Genomic DNA, 15,033 nt, shown 5'->3' on the forward strand with positions numbered 1-15,033 from the left:
TCCCTTATTTCTTAAATCTTAAAAGAAGCTAACACCAAATCTTGATCTAAAAATTGGCAGAAGAGGCGCCTGGGTGGCTCAGTCAGTTAAACAGCCAACTCTTGATTCTGGCTCAGGTCACGATGTCAGGGTTCTGGGATCAAGTCCAGCAATGAGCTCTGTGATCAGCGGGGAGTCTGCTTGGGAGTCTATCTCTGCCCCCACTCCACCGTTCACACATTCTCTCTCTCTTTCTCAAATAAATAAATAACCTTTTTAAAAAAAAGATAAAAATTGGCAGAAGGGGGTGATTAAATAAAAGAACTTCAGTTTTGATTCATCTGCCATTCACCTCATTAAAAGTCAGAACATGTGCCTTATAACAATTACAATAAACCTATTAAGGCAAGATTTCTTTGATGAGCTGCTCTTAGAATCTGCCCCCAAAGTATCTGTGGACCAGCTGTCTCCATGATGCCCCTTCCCTGAGGTGACATGCATTTGCTGCCAGAAGACCTAAGGGTTTGGGTCATAACACTGCTCTCCTCAAGGCCATTTTCAGCTCGCAGCCGCCACACAGAGCTTCCCCATCCCTCCTCTCTGCTCTCTCTTCCCCATCCCAGCAATCAAAAGACACCAAGAAAATGCAGATTTTCATCCATAAAAAAGGGTAGAAACTCTGCTCCTGAAGAATCCTCTTCAGTGACTTACCTCTAACATAAATTTTATCTAAAAATAACACTTTCTTCATTAACATTTAAAACATCAAAAAGCTGCTATAGAAGCAATGAAAAGAGAAGTGACAAATTTAATTCTGTCATGATTTGTTCCTGAGGGTTCCTAAAGGGATCTTTAACATATCACCAAACTGCTTTTGGTAGCCAGGCTCCAACATGGCCTCCCAATGCTCGTGTTCTTGAGCAGTGAATTCCCACAGTGAATCAAGGCTGGCCCTTGTGCTCAACAGAATGTGATGGTAGTGACGGTGTGTGGCTTGTGAAGCTAGGTCATAAAACGCATTTTGTCATAAATGCATAAAATGCTCGGGCCACTTGGAATGGTTCTTCTGGGAGCTGGCAGAAGCCATATTCAAATGGCCCCATGGAGAGAGGTTCACAGAGAAAGAAAATGAGAGCCCTGGGCAACTGCCAGCACTAATTTGCCAGCAGCGAGCAAGCCACATTGGAAAGGGTCCTCCAGCCCCAGTCAGGCCTTCAGATGACTCCCTGACCACAACCTCAGGAGAGAGCCTGAGCCAAAACCACCCAACTAAGGTGCTCACAAATTCCTTACCTCCAGACCCCTGAGAGATCTAACAGATGATTATTGCTGTTTTAAGTCACTTAGTCTTGGGGTAATTTGTTATGTATCACAGTAACTGATAAGCACTTGGAGCAATGAAATCAAGCTCAGAGGGGGCTGTCAAATTCAGTCTGTCATGATTCATTCCTGAAGGTTCTTAAATCAATGTTTAGAATATGTTTGGGAGGCAGGACTCCCTGACAGGACTTTCCTGAACCTGTGATATGCAGTTTCTACGATAATTAAAGAGATGTTCCTGAGTTCTTCTTACAAATAAAGAATTTTTTTAAGAAAAATTAAAAGTATTTATTTTAAAGTCGAAAACATGCCACCGTTAACTATATAAGCTAACTAAATGTTCAAACAAAAACAGGCCCACAGAAGTTTAAAGAAAAGGGGAGTTATTTTTGCATCCTGTGCTGTGCAAAGGAATAGGAGTAAAAAATATGCTTTTACTGGTTATGTAAGGAAGAGAAGGAGAAATGAAAAGGGAGGAAAGACCCATAGGAAAGAGTTTTAAAAGCAGAGAACAAAATACTAAGAGAAAAACCGAAGACCGACAAGGTTCCGGACAGGTGCCAAGAAGGAGAGGCAGAGGAGGAGAGGCGAGAATGAAGAGAGAGAGAGCATTAATAAAGCGGGGAGCTTGATGGAGATGACAAGGATGGAGGATTTAACACAAACAAAACTTCACACCAAGAGGCTCAGACCTGCCCTCTGGAAAAAACAGATATGCATTCAAAGAGTGAAAGAAAGGCACAAAGACATGAGATTAAATCTCTTCTACCAAGGCCCTGTAGGATATTACTCAAAAAAGGATTTCATAGGTTAAAATGGCTCTATCTCATTTTTGTCCTTTCCTTAAGGACTGGGTTGCAAGTTGGGGTTGGGGGGGGGTGTCCCTGCTTTTAATTCAGAGTTTGCCAAGGATAATGAAAACAGTTCTGGGGGGAAATACTGCCAGAGAGGCCTTTACTCTGTTTCAGCAAAAGCAAAGAAGACACATCAAAGAATTACAGACATGATGTAGGGCTAATCCATCTAAGTTCAATGTAGAGTGTTTTAATGGCCAATTGCAGGTATAGAGTCACTTATAATAAAGATAATTTTTTAAAAACAGACTTTAATTATTTATTTGACACAGAAAGAGACATAGACAGTGATACAGGGAATACAAGCAGAGGAAGTGGGAGAGGGAGAAGCAGGCTTCCTGCTGAGCAGAGAGCCTGACTTGGGGCTCGATCCCAGGACCCTGGGATCATGACCTGAGCTGAAGGCAGTTGCGTAACAACTGAGCCACCCAGACATCCCTGATCATTTTGAATATTTAGAAGCTGACCAGAAAAACAATTTATATGCTATGCACCATTCACATACAAAAAGCTGTGCAAGATACTCACATCTCTAATAAAATGCTCGAGTGTAGCATAAGCAATGGCGATTCCATCATGGGTGCTCGTCCCTCTTCCCAATTCATCCAAGATAACCAAGGACTGGGATGTTGCTTGTCTTATTATTTCTGCAGTGTCAGTCAGCTCTTCCATAAAGGTACTCTGTCCTTTATATATATTATCTGCCGCTCCCATCCTACAAATAAGATGAAGACACCTTGATTTTTCCTCTGAATTTTATTATTAGGAAGCCAAGTATTACTTTATGAAAAATAAAGGATCCCTGAGGGTCTATATACTGTGTGCCAATAACAGCTGAAATCGTATTAAAAAAAGAAAACATGTGTTAGATATGAAGGAGTGCCTAACGTCAAAGTGCACCCTGTAGAAACATTGTGGATAGAGCCTGAGGTACAGGACAGAGCTCCCAAAAAGTAGGGAAACCTCTGACCCTACCTTCTGGGCAATCATCCCAAACCAAAGTTTTGGTATTCCAAGGGAAAATAATGCTTCTCTGTGTTGTTGTGTTTAAAAATCCACGAGTCTAAAAATTACAGAATTAAAGGGTTTTTTCCCTAGTATTTCCTTAACAAGATTCCACAGTGTATTACAAATTACAGTACCACCTTGAAATAAAATTTATTTATATAAGCTAAAACTTTTTATTAGGATGAAAGATGTTTAGTAATCTCAGACACCTACAACAGGTTCCTAAAGTGGACTTCATGGAACACAGTTCTTAGAGATGTCAAGAAATGGGTGCAAAAGATGTAAGGGTTTCTTTCCTGTAAGATTTCCACCATCCTTTAATATTATACTGCACACTTTGGTGAGTGCTGTGAAGTGTCTAAACCTGGTGATTCACAGACCTGTACCCCTGGGGATAAAAATATATGTTTATAAAAAATAAAAAACTAAAAAAAAATTATACTGCACATTGTGTATTTTCTAGAGAAGAATCTACTATACAGCATTTCTCTAACTCATTTCACTGTGGACCCCTAAAACTCCCAGAGCACCTCATGGAAATAATGGTCTACAGAACATATTTGGGGAAATGTCTATTTAGTGTAAAAGGATTCTGGGAGGAAAAAAAAGTGTATGTGGGGGAGAATCATTAAGCAATATTCACTCAAGGTCATGCAGTTAATAGCAAAACTCAAAATTCAGGTTTTCGACCCGCTAACCAGCTTTGTGAGTTCTGGTTAACTATTTTCTTAGCAAAATACCTTCATCAATGTAGTTTTTCTCCAGTAGTTCACATGTGACCTAAAGCAGCATAATGTACCTTTTCTTTCTAGAGAATGTCATGGTGAAATCCAGCCTTAACCATCTCTGGGCTGGAGCCTTGTACTGGGCAGGGAAGATGGAGTACATTGTTTTTCCCACAGATTGGCAGACCCTTAGGAGAACTACTCCAGGAATAAGTGTCATTTAGAAACTGTATGTAACTCCATGTAGGATAACTCTACCATAGATGGGGTTATACGGAAATATATATATAGGGTGCCTGGGTGGCTCAGTTGGTTAAGCAACTGCCTTCAGCTCAGGTCATGATCCCGGAGTCCTGGGATCAAGTCCCGCATCAGCCTCTCAGCTCCATGGGGAGTCTGCTTCTTCCTCTGACCTTCTCCCCTCTCATGCTCTCTCTCAAATAAATAAATAAAATCTTAAAAAAAAAAAAGAAATATACATATATATTTATATAACATATATGATATATATATATTTATCCATTTTAAAATGGATAAAATTAAAGCACTATATATGGATAAAATTAAAGCACTATATATATATAGTGCTTTAATTAAAGCACTATATATATATAGTGCTTTAATTTTATCCATTTTAAAATCAGTAACAATAAAACAGAACTTTTGAAATGTTGCTAACTTATGAGCATTCTGGTTACTTTCTTAAAGTTCAAACACTGTTATTTATATCAATTTTCAATTTCACAAAGGTTAAACTTTTCTATCTCTGAAACCACTCAACTCTCCATAATTGTAATGTTCAACCCCATTTAACACAGTTGCTTTTTCTCCCTATATGTTGCAAGCTGACAAAAAGAATGAACCTTTGGCTGATAACAAAGTGCTCTGATAAGGCCAACATGGGGGGGTGGGGGGGAAGGCCTTTGATTCTCAAGAATTAGAGTAACAAGCAAGCACTAAGATTTTCATACAATATTTTAAGTATTATACTTAAGTGTTTTCTAGAAAGAGTAGGGTAACAGAAGAGTCTGGCTAGAAGTTTCATGAACTGTAGGATGCTCTTGGGAAGTTATTTTTAGGCAGATACATACACACATAAAACATTTAGTATGTGACAAGGGAGAGATTTTTAATGAGGAGGGGAGGAAAGGATGAACGATCAATCTACAAAGAAACGTGCCAGCTAGGTGGTTATTTTGAAAACAAAACAAAACAGATGTGCCCCTACTCAAACCATATTACAAAATAAATTTATATAAAAGAAGAAACCATAAACATACCAAGAGGTATAAATGAAATTTAATCTCTGGATAGGTAGATAGGTGGCTTTATAAACTTAGCACCAAAACATGTATACAGCAAAAAACACATAGGAAAAAGTTAAAGGCAAACCACAAACGGACACAAATATTTGTAACATGTATAAAAAAGGGTTAATATTCCTAAAACAAATACTCGCATAAAGCAAAACAAAATGGTGAACATTTCAACAGAGGCAGGCAAAGGACAGGAAGAGTCAATTCACACACACAAAAACTCATGAAAATATTTATATATTATGCAAGTTCAAACAGGAATAAAATGCTGTTTTATATACATCAATTAGCAAAGAGTTGAAAAGGAACGATGATATCTACCACTATCGAGAGTATAGAGAAAAGGGTATTCTTATGTGAGACTGAGACTTGTTACAATCTCCCAAAACGCAATTTAGTGATGTCTGTCAGAAGTCTTTCACAACCCATAAATTTCACTCCAGGAATTAACACTATGGAAATTATTGCAGAGGTATGAAAAATGCATGTACAAATATATTCCTTAGTGTTATCCAGTGAAAACCTGGAAAAATCAAATGCCTAAAGAAAAAAAAAAAGAGCAGTAATAGTAGGATGGAAAACTCTGCAGCCAGTAGAAGTGGCATGTTTGAATTTAGGACATCGGAAAATGGTCACAACATATCTTATGTGAAAACACGAGGTCACCAGAAAGTGTCTAGAGTTAGTGGAGGGATCTGTGAGGGCAAGAGGCCTGTCCAGCTGCTGAGGGAGCACAGGCCGGTGCTAAGAACATCTTTAGCAGTGTTCCATACAGACACAAGGACAGCACCCAAAATTAAAGAAAAATCAAGGAGAATTGAGGAAAACTGACAGGAGGATAGAGAAGGACTGACAACAACCAACAAAACAACTACCACAGAGGAAACGAATAAAAATATAATTCACTAAATAGAGTTAAAACAAACAAAACCTCTATTTGGTGTCCTCAGAGAGATTAAGAACACTGAAGCCTTAAAATAAAACAGGCTACCAAAAAAAGGAACAGCTGGAGAACAAAACATCTTGTAAATTAAAAATATGATGACTGAAAAAATTCACTGTATAGGCGGGATTAAAATTAGATACTGTGGAGGACCACGGTTTTAATCTGAAAGATAAATTCAAAGAATTCTCTGAGACCAGTAAACAGATCAAGAAATGAAAAATATACACAAATAATTTCAACATAGTCAGTTTCTGAGAGTTTAAATCTCACCCAACAGGAAGTACAGAAGCCAGACACAAGAAAAGTAGTAATATCATAGAAGAAATAAGACACGCATCTTCAAATGGAAAGTTTCCACAAAATGCCAAATAAGATTAATAAGACAAGACTTATACCGGTAAAATCTTAGAAATGACAGAAATTTTAAGAAAGATCCTAAACACTTCAGAGAGAGAGAAAAAAAAAATTCCTAAGGATGAGAATAAGGTGCCACCAAACTTCTTATCTATAATGAATGCCAAACTAGAAGATAAGGGAGCAATTCCTTTACATTTAGAATCTGGGAGTTTATATCCATTTAACCTTGCAAAACAGATATGAAGACAAAATAAAGCTTATCTTAGACTTTCAAGAACTCTGAGTTCTCATGAATAAACTGCTCAAAGAGAGATAGAGACCAAAAAGGGAAAAGAGCATTTGAGAGGAAAACACAAGATATAGCGAATAGGAGAAGTGCAAAAAACTAGACAGAAATGAGAATTTTAGAGTGGGGTGCTTAGGAGGGGCCCCTCTGACAGTCAAATACCTTAAGGATTACATACTTTTTAAGCTGTCAAGCGAATGTGACTGTAACATATACACAAATCCGAATAACATAAATGCTCATTATTGGCTCCTTCCATTTGTAAACTAGCCTGTAAAAAAGAACGAGGTAATTGCAGCAGGACAGATGTTGAGAGCTTTTGGAAAGGTATAAGTAAGAACAGTTTTAAAAATGAGAAGACTCATATAATGATAAATGATTTCTTTGTATTTGTAGACAGAAGTTCAACAGCTAGTGTTTAAAGCAAATAAATCTAAAATTAGAGTGAGGACTATTTAATAGACATTGTAAGGTTAACTACCAGCGGAACAAAGGTGGGATCCTTGAGAGCAACTGCTTTGAGTGCAGTGGTCTAGGGTTCAGTGCCAGAGGTGCTGGGAGTTTGGGGGGGGGGGAGCCTTTTAGTTTTCAGTTGTATGCTCCCTGTACCATTTGAGCTCCCTTCTATTGTGACCAGGCATTGCTCCTGTAATCATTGTTTTTAATAAAAATGACATTTTTATTAAAAACAATAAAAATGTCATTTTTATTAAAAACAATAAAAATGTCATTTTTATTAAAAACAATAAAAATGTCATTTTTATTAAAAACTGCCTGTGCAGAAAAAAATATAGAAGGTTATCAACGTGGTTAGAGTTATTGTCTCAGGGTGGGAGAATTCCTGGTCATGTGGTGACCCCTTCTCTTCCTCCAAGCCCCTAGCAAAACATCTGGTACAAAGATGGAGAATGATAAAAGATATTAAATAATGTCTTCATTCCCAGTTCCAGGGATTAAGCAGGAAATACTGGCCTAACATGGCTGCTAACAAGATTCTATGCTTTTTAAGTGCTCCTTTCATTACTATCATTGAGGCGCCTTTAGAAATTAGTTCAAAATAAAATATAGAGTCAATAATTATAGATAAAATGTATACAGGTAAGTCAGTAATTTAAATTTACATTTAAAGAAGCAAATCACATTTTATACAATAGAGATGTTCAAAAAGGCTGGATTTCAGTCAGCCTAATAAGTGAATTCTTATTTTAGGCCTTAGGCCTTGAAATTGAACTTTCTATACATCTATCACTTGGCATTAAAAAATCAGCTGTCACATTGAGAAAGGAAGTTCTGGCCTAGAAGATGGAGTGAAAACTTTTAAAAAAGTCATGCAATTTATAAATTATGTAATGTAGCCAAATATGGTAGAAAAGGTAACTTGAGGGAAGAGACCGGTGCTCTAGTCCTGGCTTGGCCACTAAGTACCGTGTCATCTTAGCCAAGTTAGGTTACCTTCCTGTGTGGTCCTAAGCTTCGTCATCTGTGAAATGGGGAGACTGGAACAGCTAAACTCTATGGGCCCATCCTCTTCCCAAAGTCCCATGATTTTCACGAATGTGTTCATTTATGCTCATACTAGTACAGCAAAAAGTCCATTAGATTAAATTTTCAAATCCTGAACATCAATATCAACTTATATAACTTGGGCAAATCCTTTAATTGAAACTTAACTTTTCAATTAGTTATTCTTCACAGTGCTTGAAGCCCAAATGTGATAATGCACGTGAGAAAGAATGAGCATTTTACTGTGTTCTGGGCACCCACCTGAGTGTTATACCTGCATTATTTCACTGATTCCTGACACACAGGAGATAGACCTTATCCTCATTTACAGAAGAGGAAACAGGTTTAGTGACCAAAAACCCAGTCATTCATGGAGTCAGGATTTGAACCCAGGTCCATCTGATTCCCGAATGTACACTCCGATCTCCTTACTGTACTTGCTGTCAAAGGCTGGATGTGTGGCAGACACACAATAAAGTGACCCCAATGAACTGCACATTCTGGTATTCACCCCTTGTATGATTCCACCTCCCCTGAGTGTAGGTGGGACCTGTGACTTGCTTTCAATTAATGGAATAGAGCCAAAGTGATGGGATTTTACTCCCTAGATCATATGATGTTATATGAGACTACATCTTGCTAGACCCACACTAGAGACTTTCTCTAATGCTTTGAAGAAGCATGCTGCCACACTGTGAGAGGGCCATGGGAAAAGGATCTGTGAGTGGTCTCCAGGAGCTGAAAGCAGTCCCTAGCCAAAAGCCAACCAGAGGACTCAGTCCTATCATCTCAAGGTGATGGATTCTGCCAGCAACTTGAATGACCTTGTAAGTGGATCCATCCCCAGTTCAGCCTCCAGATGAGAACTCTGCACAGGACCCACCGAAACTACAGAAACCACAGAAACTCTGAAATAATATGCTGTTTCTTTTAGCTGCTGAGTTTGTGACAGTTTGTTACACAACACAGAAAACTAATTCAGTACCTTTACTCTGTAAGTATAAAAAATGAGAATTTGGTGTTCTCTTTGGATTCTTCTTGGTCTCTTAATCTACAGTATCCAGTCCTTAGTACTCTCCTTTCAATTCCACTGATGTTTCATTAATTTATATTCATTGATCTGAGTTATTCTGATAACCTTTTCTATCTTCAATTTCTCTAACAGCTATTCTATTTTTCACCTTACCACCAGACTCCTATTTTAAAATCAACTGAGTCATGTTGGAAATAAGTATAATAAGTCAGCCACAAAAGGACAAATACTGACTCCACTTATGTGAGGTCTCTAAAATAAACAAACTTGGGGTGTGGGGGTGGCTCAGTTGGTTAAGCCGCTGCCTTCGGTTCAGGTCATGATCCCAGGGTCCTGGGATCAAGTCCCACATTGGGCTCCCTGCTCAGCGGGGAGTCTGCTTTTCCCTGACTCTCCCCCTTCTCGAGCTCTCTCTCTCAAATAAATTTTTAAAAAATCTTAAAAAAACAAAAATAAAACAAACGAACTCATAGAAACAGAGAAGTGGAATGTGGTTGCCAAGGGCTGGGGTGGGGGTGAGGAAAGAATGGGAGTTGCTAATCCACAGGCATATAGTTCTGATTTTCCAACATGAGTAGGTGCTAGAGATCTGCAGCACAACATTGTTCCTACACTCAACAAAAATGCATCGTACACTTAAAAACCTGCTAAGAGGGCAGATCTCATGTTAACTGGTCTTATCACAATCAAAGAATTTTGGGGGGATCTATGATAAAAGAAAAATAAGAGGGTGTCTCAAACTGGACAACAGCTTTTTCTGCAATGTTAGCGAAAAGTTGATGTTGCATGAATGCATTTAAAAGTTTACATGTACATTTTTCTAATCTTAATACTAATTACTGAGTTTAATCACTGACAACTGCAGCATACAGAGACAGACTGAACCTATCCAAGTGGCATCAGGACATAAAGGTTGAGTGAGTAGACAAGTTCCAGAGCACTGTGCTTCAGCTTCCCCATCTGTAAGAAGTGACAACAGTATTGCCTGCTTTTCTACTTCTTACGAAGGTTATGAGAAATAAATAAGTTAATTTCTTATTTTTTTATAAAACAAAACAAACATACAATGGTTTCTTAATGCCTGGAAAATAAAACCCTAAATTCCTAGCATGGTTTATAAGGCCTTCTGAGTCTCTGCCCTTAAACCTCTCTCCATTCTCTTCTTCTACCCAACCCATGAGTCAAGAGCAAACAACGTGAGTGTCCAAACTTAAAGTTAACAAAGGACTGACTGATCATTTGTGGCAAGAGTTGCAAGGGATGAAAGGTTTTAAATTTATGTTCTCCTTTGTACTTCGGTATAAATTATAGTTATCCTTGTCCACTGTTGCTGAGTTTATTCTAAAATTATAACGTACAAATCTAAGGAACATAAGAGAAACTTAAGTTTTTACTGAATATAAAAATTAATGTTTAATATTTTCATGGAAAGCTTATTGCAATAACATGGTACCTGGTAATTAAAAAGTAGCACGCAATCTCAACAGTATTCACCTGCATTTTCCATTCAGTTTAAAGACACTGCATTGAAAAGAGTAAGTCCAATTTTCACTTTTCACAATAACCTATTTAATGTAAAAGTGTTTTTCTATGACAATTTTTTAGTGGTAAAGTCAAATTCATACTGATGAAGAATAATTTTTAAAAATGCTATTTACTTTCTGCTTCTCCAAACTATCCTTGCTAACGTCTTCAAGGCCTTCCTGACAAGACGAACAGATCACCCATTCTCCATCCCGACCTTGTTAGATTTTGTCACTGATGGTGACCAGTTGTTCTCTAATGATCTTAGCATCAAAGCCTAGATAGACTCTCAGTCATCTCAGACCCCACGGTGAGCATGGAAGTCCCCTGTGGGCTTGATCCAGGGACCATGAGATCATGACTTGAGCCGAAATCAGGAGTCAGACGCTTACCTGACTGAGCCACAACATGCTTCATGGTATTATTGGGTTTCTGCCCTTAAGGACAGCAGACCAGATTTGAGGGCATCTTAGATGTACTTTTATTATGCAATGTTCCTAACTACCATTAGGCCACTGATTTTCAGTATCTTTTTAGCTGTTAAATCCCTTGCTCAAATGAAATTTCACAGAGAAACTCACTACAGATTAGATAAAAGGCATGCTGATTTGGTCCTGACATAGTCCTGTAAGGCCCCTTCTCTCATCCGGAAGGAGCTCTGGGGGGCTCTCAAGACCCTGTACAACAGTTTGAAAGCCACTGCCTCAGCAGGCAACACATTTTCTATTACAATTATATTTTTTCCACAGCACATGATGAGAAAGGAACAGTGGTGCCCGGCAGACACTGAAGACAGACCAGCTTGCTAACCAGTCACTGAGGAGACTAGGGAAGCGTGAGCTTCTGACTGTGGGAAATGTTTACAGATAAAATATTTTCTGCTAACTACCCTTAAGGAATATAGTTTATTTTTCCAATAAATTTCAGCAGTATAGTTATTTTGATGGACACAGAATTTTATAACTAAACACATTTTCCTTTTCGCCTTGGTTACTAAAAACTGAATGACACCGTATAATAACAAACAGCAAATCTCACTTTATTTTTCTTAACTCACTATCTATGTTTCTCTCCTTACGTTCTCTTTATTCCAGGGTCTTTAGATACCATTCTACTTTCCTATTATCTTGCTAACTTGTACATATCCCAGAAAAACACCAAAAAAAGTTTTTGAAGACATTATAAATTAATATATTTTTTATAACATTTTATTACTTCAACAAGCACTTTACAAGACACAATACTGGACAATGATTCTTACGTTTTTCAAAATGTTAAAATATGTTAGAAATTTAAGGCCTTCTAAGGCCTTCTATTCTGTCTGTATTTATAGTCAAAAGTAGTAAAAAAAAATGCCTTCTTTAGGTTTCGTCTTAGAGTTAGTTTGCTCTGAGTACACAGGTTACAGTTATGTGATTAAGAAAAAAAAATCAGTCTGATATTTTTAGGAGTGGCGGTTGACTAATCTTTCTAATCCCCTACTCCCTCCTCGCCTATAACCCTTAAATAGGTCAACAAAGCTTAATAAAGCACTAATGGAGAAAAGAAATTGATAGTTTCTAAAACCAGTTTCTAAAATACAGAACAGTTACATGAAAATTTGAAAAAGAGTTTGTTTTTTTGAGATCTTGGTATTTTGAGGTAACATTCTGGATGTTTTTCAATTGTAGCTAACAGGGTGGGCCTCTGTCCCTTCAAATCACAATTTCCAGGTCTTTCACAAGGAAAATGCTAGCATGAGGGAGAAGTGCTGTAATTAACAAAGAAAAAGTTTTTCTTATTGAACGATCAATACTGGAGCTCAAATATAAAAATCACTGAATAGAGGCAATAATTATATTATATTTGGATTTTGGGACATATTTAAGTGCTTCAAAAATTGTGGTAAAAAATATATAAGTAAAGTTTACTACTTACCATTTTTCAGGTACACAATTCAGTGGTATTAATAAGCACATTCAAATGTTGTGCAACCATCACCACCATCCATTACTAGATCTTTTCATCATCCCAAAAAAGAAATTCTGTACTCATTATAAAAACAAACTTGCTATTCTCTCCTTCCCGCCAGCCCATGGTAAACTCTATTCTATTTTCTGTCCTTATGAATTTGCCTATTCTAGCTTCCTCATGTAAGTGGAATGTCTTATTTGTCCTTCAAGTGCTCTGTATAGGAGGAGGACTTTTGTGTTGGCTTATTTTGCCTTCTTCTTGAAATTAAAGATGTTTTCCTATTTACTTTACTTTGCTACAAAGTTAACAGAATTCTGTAGAGTATACATGTCAAAGCTTCTTATTTTTTGAGTATTATATAAATGTACACAAGGAAAATAATCTCCTAAATAAATAAATCTCTAACTTTGGAGACGGATGGTATAAGAAAGAAAAATTTAAAAATTACAGTCCAAGAAAAGAAAAAGCCATAAAAGGATACCAATTACTACAAGATGTGTAGATACTGGATAGTACTTAAAAGGCATTAAAAAAAAAATCTGTGTTGCACTTGATTAAAACATAAACATTAACCCAGAAATGGAATGCAGTCACCAATGATTTACCACTACATTGTATGCAGTTCAAAAAGAGCCCAAAAAGGCAAATACCTAAATAATAATTTCCAGGTGGTAGAATTGAAGGTGATTTAAATTTCCTCCTTTTTTTTTTTTAGCTTTTCTATTTTTAAATCTTGCACAGTGAACAAGCATTCCAGTGTAATTAGAAAATATGTTATTTTTAAAAATCACAAATGATACATTTAAGAACACTTTATTGTATCATTACTTTAAGACAAAGGAAAAAGAAAGTAATTACCAGGTTAAAGAAGCAGCTTTCTTCTAGCCATATCGAAAACACTTGATTAGCAGCAATAAAATTATTACAAAAGACAAGAAAAGTTTTTCTTTCATATAATTGTTTCTACTAACAGTTGCAATCACATCACACTACAGTATTTAAAATTAATTTATAAAAGTTGTAACACTGAACTGCATATATATATAACCAAGCAAAAAATACTGTTAGCAATTTTTCAATTTCAATGGAAACGTTGCTGAGAATCAAGACAATAATCCAGAAAAATGCCAAACTTGTGTTGGCTCTCATGAATCCATGTTCACTCGAAACATCTACAAACATAGGCAGGCCACTTATGAAGGACAGGGGCATTTTCCTATCAAAGGGAACCCAGGATATGCTGACTGGGCAAACTATTCTCTAACATATCTACTAGTCCGCTCTGTGGGAAAGTCCCAAGAATTTCAAAGGATAATAATGAAGAGAGCAAATGTTCTTTTCCAACCTTAACTGCATATGTTAAAACCACAAATAATTAAGGCCATCAAAAGAAAGACAAGATCAATCACTCATCAGGAATAAGATTAATCAGATTAATTAATTACTCAGATTAATTAATAAGATTAATAGAGGGGAACCTGACACAACCAGAGGGATGCATCCTTATAATTACACACACATTATGAGCTGAGGCAGACAAAATCACAATCTCTCTGATTTTGTTGTTCTCTTTGCAAAATTTTGGGAGTGGAAATTGAACAATGGCTCCTAAATCTGAATATGTTTCAGGGTCACTTGCAGAGGTTCTTAAATACAGAGTCTAAGAGTCTCCTTCATCACACCAATTACAACACTATATCCAAGGGATCTGTGTTTAAGGGAACTGCCTGGGCTCTGCATTTCAAACCAAACCAACTCCTCAGGTGACTGAAGTATTAAATTCACACAACCACTTCTTATCAAAAGATGAAGTGAGGCATCTCCTGTTTGGCAAACACAGCTGTGGGAACTAAATAAACAACAGAGATATTAATAGGCAACACTTCTGATGCCAACAGAATTCATAACAGCCTACTCATTTTGTAAAATATCACTTATCATGCGGTTTTTAGTGCTGGTATTTACTACCAACTGGAAAACATACACTGATTCAAGATGTTCTCTTTCTGCCCAAGGAGGATATATACATACATATATAAAATATATGAATATATATTAGAATATATACACATACAAGTATATATATAAATATATATCATATATATTTAATAGACTACAAATACTCCACAGTAGGTGGAGTATATACAACTCAATCAGTATTTGCTGAATTAAGCCAGACTGTGCAAACAAATCAGTAATCATCCACACGGTCAAAAGCAAATATTCAAA

General features: G+C 36.9%; 1 protein-coding gene across 1 annotated transcript in view; it reads right to left on the reverse strand.

The window, feature by feature from the left end:
- The window catches only part of MSH3 (mutS homolog 3), a 180,670-nt gene that overhangs the window by 12,386 nt on the left and 153,251 nt on the right, over positions 1–15,033 (reverse strand). The window contains 1 exon segment of the mRNA XM_045074386.1: positions 2,682–2,868. Coding sequence (XP_044930321.1) covers positions 2,682–2,868 — 187 coding nt within the window.

This window comes from Mustela putorius, unplaced genomic scaffold (genome assembly GCF_011764305.1).
Source record: "Mustela putorius furo isolate JIRA1106 unplaced genomic scaffold, ASM1176430v1.1 tig00537350_pilon_pilon_pilon, whole genome shotgun sequence".
NCBI classification, from domain to species: domain Eukaryota; kingdom Metazoa; phylum Chordata; class Mammalia; order Carnivora; family Mustelidae; genus Mustela; species Mustela putorius.